The sequence below is a fragment of the Oryx dammah genome, unplaced genomic scaffold, assembly GCF_014754425.2.
Source record: "Oryx dammah isolate SB20612 unplaced genomic scaffold, SCBI_Odam_1.1 HiC_scaffold_1167, whole genome shotgun sequence".
NCBI classification, from domain to species: Eukaryota; Metazoa; Chordata; class Mammalia; order Artiodactyla; family Bovidae; genus Oryx; species Oryx dammah.
Genome location: NW_024071298.1, coordinates 1 through 7,919, shown reverse-complemented (window position 1 = coordinate 7,919; position 7,919 = coordinate 1). Strand labels below are relative to the sequence as shown.

At 65.8% G+C, this 7,919-nt stretch overlaps 1 protein-coding gene across 1 annotated transcript; it reads right to left on the bottom strand.

Moving 5' to 3' along the window:
• Positions 1–5,304: 5,304 nt before the first annotated feature.
• Positions 5,305–7,913, bottom strand: MRPS2 (mitochondrial ribosomal protein S2; the record flags this gene model as incomplete). Its single annotated transcript, XM_040235569.1, has 2 exons — positions 5,305–6,390; positions 7,756–7,913. Coding segments are annotated over 2 exons (801 nt in total), but the record flags the coding sequence as incomplete, so codon positions are not given.
• Positions 7,914–7,919: the final 6 nt, after the last annotated feature.

Sequence of the window (7,919 nt, the reverse complement as noted above, 5' to 3'; positions counted from 1 at the left end):
AGAAGAGTTGACTCACTGGAAAAGACTCTGATGCTGGGAGAGATTGGGGGCAGGAGGAGAAGGGGACGACCGAGGACGAGATGGCTGGATGGCATCACGGACTCGATGGACGTGAGTCTGAGTGAATTCCGGGAGATGGTGATGGACAGGGAGGCCTGGCGTGCTGCGATTCATGGGGTCGCAAAGAGTCGGACACGACTGAGCGACTGAACTGAACTGAACTGTGCACACACAGAAAGACACGCATACACACACACACACAGTTTATAGCAAATTTAAATGCCACCCAGAGCAGGCGTGGGGTGAACGTCCCCCCGGAGGCCTCCGCGCTGCCTCTCTCCTCCTACCTCTGTCTCCCACACGCAGATCCATGCGCGTCGCTGTGTGTCTCCCTGTTGACATCACATCTGTGGTCTCACAGCAGGATCCTGGATACAGAGGGCTGGGCCACGAGACTCAGGTAAGACCACCCTGGAGTCTCTCTGCCGCCACCCACTTTAGCAGCCGTGGGGCATTCACTCGTCCACGCGGACCACGCCTGGTGGATCCCGTCCCCCCTCCACAGACATGAGTGTTTCCGGGCCCCGCTATCTCAACCGGTGCCGTGATGGAGACTCTTGGCAATGCAGCTGTGAAAAACTGTGAGGACTCCTAGGGTGAGCTCCCAGGAGTTGCTCTGCAGGTACACGCCCCTGGGGTCCTCCTCCCGACACTCGCAAGTGCACAGGCACACATGTGCACACGCGTCACGTGAGGAGCCCTGTGGGTGAGCTCCTAGGACTCACTCTGCAGGTAAAGGGATGCACCTGTGGGGCCCTGGGGTCCCACGCACGGTTCTCCAGAGGGGCGCGTCCTCCACACCTCCCTGCAGGGGGTCTGCTGGCCTCTCCTCATGTTGTCCCCAGCGCTGGTCGTCCCCAGCCTGGAAACCCGCCAGGGCCGGGGCGACACTGCCGTCTCCAGTGTTTACGTTCTTGTGCCGCCGGGAGGCCAAGTGTCTCTCACATACATCTGTCGCCTCCTGTTAGACGTGCCCTTGTTTGTCCTCTGTCCCTTTTTAGGACACTGACTTTCAAGATCTGGGGCCCACAGGGGTGTCAAACCGCTCTCTGGCCCTGGGACGCGAGGGGCGTCGTCCCGGCTCGTGGTCTGTCCCCCCAGCTCTCGGCCGCGGGAGGAGCCAGGCGCTTCCGTCTTCTGGCTCTGGGGCCACGCTTCGAGCAGGGGTCTCCACCCTGAGACTGTACGTGTATTTACAAAAAAGACTTCAATTTGTATATATTATCTTTAACTCACCTGAAATTTCCCTTTCGTATAACAAAAATGCTACTTCCAATTAAAAAAGAAAACAAAAGTTAACTACTCCCCTCTTAAAATATGTGGCTGATACAAAAAGCGACCTTGTATGATTCTCTTCACAGGAAACATCCAGAACAGGGAAAGAGCAGAGACAGGAAGCAGGTTAGGGCTGGGGGGAGGGGGTCAGTGAACGCTTTGGGTTCCCTTCTCAGGAGGAAACCTGTCCGCCTGAGGCCGTGGGGAGGGCTGTAGACTCCAGAAGTGCACGACTCAAAAAAGACTTGCCTCTGTGAAGGCGTAATACTGTACGTTGACGCTCACACACGGAACTGAGACAGATGGCGATGCCAGCTCTGCGTGCAGGGCAGCAGGGGAGACACCGATGGAGAGAACAGACTTTGGACTCGGGGAGCAGACGAGGGCGGGGTGATTTGCGAGGATGGCACTGAAAGAGGCACATTGCCACACGTAAAGTCGACGGGCCGCGCGAGCTGGAAGCGGGGCACCCACGCCAGTGCTCTGGGACAACCCGGCAGGAGGGGGTGGGAGGGAGGCGGGAGGCAGGTTCAGGACAGGGGGACACACGTGTGCCTGTGGCCAGCTCACGCTGATGCATGGCAAAACCCATCACACTATTGTAATTATTCTCCGATTAAGATAGATAAAAGGAAAAGAAAAGACACCATAAATGATAGGAAATGAAACAATAAGATTAAAAACAGAGACGACGGCAGGGAAGGGAGAGGAAGTCTGGGGTGCGGGCACCGGGCGGGGCGGCGGGTGCAGGCCGTCAGCGTCTCCACAGGACCAGGTGGCGCCGCGGTGCAGCCCTGGGTGGTCCTGCTCGGCGGGCCCTCCAGACGCTGGCGGGGCGCCTCCGGCTCCGGGAGCGGCTCCATCGGTTGCTGCTTCTGCCGTCGGATCGAGGTCTGCGGGTTGTGCCAGGGCTGCTGCCGGGGGCGGTTCCACATCCTGAGATGCGGTGAGGCTGCCGGAGGTCCCCGAGCCTGCCTTCCAAAGGCGGGGAACACCCCGCCGCCCATGCCAGAAGCGCCAGACCGCGCGGTCCCCGACGGTGGTCCGCACACGGGCTGTCTGAGGCCAGTCTCTGCTCCCCGCCGTGTCCCTCCATCCACCTCCCCGTCCGGCTCTGCCTCGCCGAGGTCCGAGGACTCCAGCTGCGCTGGGAGAAGGCGAGCCCGGCGCTCCAGGCTGGAGCCGGGCACGTTGAGTGACAGCTGCCTGAGGCAGGGGAGGTCGGGGAGCTGACGGAAGTCCTCCGAGTACTGGTCCAGCCGGGTGCCCAGGATGGAGGAGACGGCACTGGGGGCGCGCGGGCGGGCAGCAGAGTCAGGGCCTGGCCTTTCCTTCCTCTCAGCCCTCCCCTGGCACCCCCTGGGGGCCGGGCTTCTGGGCTCGCCCCGCCCATCTGGACGCCAAAGCCTGGTCAGCAGGGGGGGCGGGCAGTCTCGGCTGGAGGGAGCCCTCTGTCCACAGTGACCACCTCTTCCTTCCTGGGGGAGCCTGACTCACTCCTGTTTGCCCCCACCCCCTCTCTGGGTCACCCCCCAACTCTGGGCCCCCGCCCCACTCTTGGCCCCCGCCCCACTCTGCCCCCCCCACCCTGGAAAGGTAACTGCAGGAGGGCAGGGAGGGCCACGCCTACTGTTCATTGCTCCGGCCTGGCTGCGCTGCACACAGTAGGTGCTGCACACGGATTCGCTGAATGAATGAGCCCCAACCAGCACCTTACAGACACCTGAGGGGCCCTGGGGCTCTCTGCCAGCCCCCAGCGATCCCTGTTCCGGCTGCTCCCTGGAGGGGACCCCGAGATAGGATCCTGAGCTTCCTTTACAAGTGGGAAGACGGCTCTGCCCAAGGGCTGGAGGCAGAGAGCTTCTTCACGGGGGAGGAAAAGCTCAACGAAAACAACCCCGTGAGCCCTTTCCGCCGGGCCAGGCACGAGGCCGCACCGTCCACGCGTATGGAGCGGCTCAGAGAGGTAAAGAGACTTTCCCAAGCCACACAGCCGGTCGCTGGGCCGCTGGGCCAGGGGGGCGGGGCGCTCGCCTCTTGAACTGCGGGTCCCGGACCAGCTGGGCGGGGGGGAAGGCGGGTCCCGGACCTGCAGGAAGGGGAGAAGGCGGGTTCCGGGCCTGCTGGGCGGGGGGGAAGGCTCGTAGGCGCGCCGGAAGCTGGTGACGTATGAGGGTCGCTGACACGGAAGGCGGGCACCAAGTGCCCCAGCGGCTCCTCCAGGGGGTCTGCCGGGCCCGTCCCCACCCCGAGGGGCTCATCCAGCTTCGGGGAGGATCCATTTACACCTAGGGCTCATTTTCAGACAGCGGGACAGTTCAAAATGCAAACAGCGAGAATACTCGGGCTCACATCCTGAAAAGCAAAGAATTGCCTTGGCACGCGACCAGGGCCAGGCGTGGATGGCGCCGGAGGGTGAAGGAGGAGCCCAGCTCCTTGGGTTGGGCCTGGGCCTGGAGGCGAAGGTCTGTGCTGGACCCGGGAGCGGGGCCAGGTGGCGTCTGGCCCCAGATCCCCAGGCCTGGAGCGCCCTCCACGCCCACCCGAGCCTTTGTGGCCCAGGTGGTGGCGCGGTGCGCCTGCCTCACCCGCTCTGGCCCCAGGTCACCCCGGACCCGGGTCTCCTGGGCCCCGGGACACCAGCCAGCCAGGACAGGTCCGATGGGCAGCGGGAGGGGAGGCCTTCACCGCCAGCCTCGAAGCTCCCGGACTGTCTCCAGGTGGCCCCTCTGGGGTCCGTCCTGCTGGGCGGATGCCTCTGTACGCAGAGGCAGCTGTGGGGAGGCGCAGGTACCGCCAGCTGTGCCGCCTGGTGGGACGCCAACCCCTGACCAGGATGGGAGTCTGCGCCGCGCCCCCCGGGAGGGCCCGGGCCGGCCCTCAGCCCGGCTCCACACCTCCCTGCTGGGTCTGTACACCTCGGCTGTCCAGCTCACCCGTGTCCGCCTGGCTGGCGAGTGCCCAGCTCAGGGCGACCACCCGTGCCCGCCGCTCCCAGCGCCCAGCAGGTCCCAGACACTCTCGCCGTCCCCGCCTGCCTGTGTCCAGCACAGGTTCCAGGGGATTCTCGGGGGAGAGGCGCCTGGGGCCGTGTGGGCCGCCGGGAAACGGGGGTGGTAGGGCCGCTCCCCTTGGCCCAGCCCCGCATCTCAGCTGCCTGTAACCCCATCCCCCTGCCCCGTGTCGCCTTCTCTACACAGCCTGCTTCTGAAGGGTGTGGGGGCCCTCTGCCCTGGGGAGGCCCGTCTACCGCCAGCGAGCTGCCTCACACCGCACTGGGCCCAAGGGCCTCGGCTGCGCACGCTGGCGCCCCTGGGCGCAGAGGGACCATCCGTGCAGAGTTCCACCACCGAGTTCGGGTGCGCGCACCCGCACTCTGCGGGAGGTGCTCTGTGGTGGGAGAGCCCATCAGGGCCCCTCAGTCTGCCAGCCTCTGAACGTCTCCATCCCGTGCTCCCGAATTAAAGCAGCGCCTGCCAGCAGCTGCTCTCAGGCTGCCATACGACTCCCTCACCTTCCAAACGGGAGACCCTTCCAGATAACACCGGGACCTCCACTGTGCACCCCACCTCAAAGACAGAGTGGGCCCTGGGGCCTCTCGCTGCCCCCACGCACCGCTGTGGCTCCTGGGTGGGCATGTGTCCATCCACCCCACCAGACAGGTTCCTGGGGCATCAGGTATCCTGGGAGCCCTGAGGCGGGGTCCCGGGAGGCCCACACCCTGTCCGGGAACCAAGTGCTGCCCAAGGGGGTCCCATGATGAGGAGCATCGAGAGGTCCTTGTGAACAGGGGGACCCCACCCCGCCACGCGGAGGAGGCCCGCCCAGGGAGTGGGGGGTCACCAAGCCTCTAGGCCCTGCTGAGCCCACGGCCACAAGCTGCCAGTCCATGGAGGCTCAGAGACCCGGGGGTGGTGGGGGGGACTCGCGTGCCCTGTGGGCACTGATGGAGAGAGACCACACAGAACAGACTGCAGGACCAGGGGCCCGGGCCCACCCTGCCCGGATCCAAGCTTTATTTCTGCGGCAACCATGCCGTCTGCTTCGCTCAGCCTGGCCCAGCCCAGATGGGATCCTCTGAAGTGCTCACCCTGCAGCCTCACGTTACAAACCAGCCCCTGAAACCGGGAGGCCGCACAGCAGCCCGACCTGGGTCATGAGAAGAGTCGGCCCGCCGTGCGGATGCGCCGAACACACGGGCTCGTCTCAGGGTGGACGCAAGAGCTTCACGCTCTGGGGACACAGTGTTTTCTGAGGGGTCCTTTGCGGACAGGCCCCTTGCTGGGTGAGTCCCCCAGGCGGGCTGCTGCTGAGCGCCGTTCCTAGGAGCAGTGGCCCAAAGCCTGGAAGGTCTAGAGGCGCTCCCAGCTTGGGACAGGCTGCTCCCTCTCGCTGGGAGGAGGCTGGGTGGGTCAGGGGGAGCGGCCCACGCCCAGCCCTGCCGCTCCCGGGGAAGGCGCTCCCGGGGCATCGGGGTCGGCTGGGTGGGGGCCCGGGGCATCGGGGTCGGCTGGGTGGGGGCCCGGGGCGCCCTGCAGCCGGTGCAGGGCCTCGAGCTGCCGGCGCTTCTCCTTGGCCCGGGTGACCACCGTCTGGAAGAGCCGGCAGAAGAGCTGCACAGCCGGGGGCGAGTCGTCGTTGCCAGGGACGGGGTAGGTGATGAGGCAGGGGTTGCAGTTGGTGTCCACGATGCCCACGGTGGGGATGTTCATCTTGGCCGCGTCCCTCACGGCCACGTGGGGCTCAAAGACGTTGTTGAGCGTGTGCAGGAAGACCATGAGGTCCGGCAGGCGGACCTGGGGGCCCAGCAGGAGGGGCGCGTTGGTCAGCAGGCCGCCCTTGAAGTAGCGCGTGTGGGCGTACTCACCGCAGCTCCGGGCCGTGCTCTCGACCAGGTATGAGAACTGCCGGGCGCGGCTCACGAACAGGATGATGCCCCCGCGGAAGGCCACGTGGGCCGTGAAGTTCAGGGCGAGCTGCAGGTGCGTGGCTGTCTGCTCCAGGTCAATGATGTCCTGGCCCAGGCGGCTCCCGAAGATGTACGGCTCCATGAACCTACCGGACGCATGGCCGGCGTGAGCCGCCCACGGCCACCTCCCACCGCCCTCGCTCGTCCTACTCCCCACACCTCACCGTCCCGGGGCCGGAACCGTCTGCAGCCTTCCCCCTGACGACACAGCGAGGACCCCGTGCCAGGAGTGACCAGCAGGGGCAGTCAGGGGGCTGGACCGACACAGCAGGCTGGGCTGCAGGCTGTGTCCATGTCTCAGGCCAGAGAACTCTCCCCTCTGAACCCGCACCTCGTCACGTGGCGACCCTAACAGAAAGGACCCCACAGGGATGTCTGGACGCTCACAGGTGACATCCAGTGTCCTGCCCAGGGCTGCCTATCTGGCAGCCACCCTGTTATTACGGCTTTACCACGGAGACCACCCGGGGCTGGGGGACCAGCAGGGCAGGGGCGCCGGCTGGAGCAGGAACCAGCCAGGCCTCGGAGGGGAATCCTGCAGCCCAGACCTGTGGGCCTGGCAGAAGGGCCGGGAGCCAGAGTGTGCCCTCGTGGTTCATCTCCTCCCACTCCGTTCACGTTCCTGCGCACTGCCGTCTGGATCCTGTCCTCCCCACAGATGCCGCCAAGGGCCCACAGGCCCAGCGCCCTCAGCGCGGGAGACTTCTGGGAAGAACCCCCAGCAGCGCACCCTCTCACTTCCCGGCCCCTCCCCCAGACTCCGGGATGCCGGCACCCGGGCTCCTGCCCAGGGCCGCCCCCGCCCTTCTGCCCCACACGCCCTCTGAAGGCCCTGGTGTGGCGCCCCTGGTCCAGGCTGCTTCCTCCAAGGGCACCTGTGTGACACTGCCCTGGGGTGGCCAAAGCGTCACCCGCTCAGGACCTAAGTTTCCAATGTGAAGAACGCAGACACCCGCTCTGCTTGGCTCCACACCCCCCCGCCATCACCCCAGGCCCAGCCACTGCTGCGGCTCTGCCCAAGCAGCCCCCGCCCCCCACCCCCCGCCTCCCCCCTGCCCCCCAGTCCACCCTCAAACAGGCCCTCACATCGGCCACCTGAAATGACGGCCAGTCCCCGCTCCTCAGCCTGCCCTTGGGACGCCCCTCCATCCCTAACCCCGTCCATCGCCGGCTTACAGGACCTACAGGACCAGCCGGCCTGCCCCTGCCGAGGACCATGAGCCCCGCGGGAGGCTTGGCGGGGGAGAGGAGCAGCAGCCGGGACTCCTGTCCAGGGAGCAGCAGCAGCTGATTCTGAGAATAATCACCCATCCCTCCCGGGGACTCCACGATCCCATACGGAGGAAAAGGGGGGGCACACGCTCTGAAAACAAACTGAAGAGGGGGGCCTGGACCTCAAGGCAGCGGCCCGAGCGCCCTGGACGAGCCACAGCCACCAGGCCCACGCTCACCTGTGCCGACAGCCGGCCTTGTGGCCCAGGTGCACGCGGGCGTTGAAGAGACTTCGCACGGAAAACAGCTCCTTGACGTTAAAGAAGTCGGCGTGCTTGAGGGGCTCGCTCAGGATCCGAGCGCTGAGATCTGGGCGGGGAGGTGGAGAGCATGCAGGCCCCGG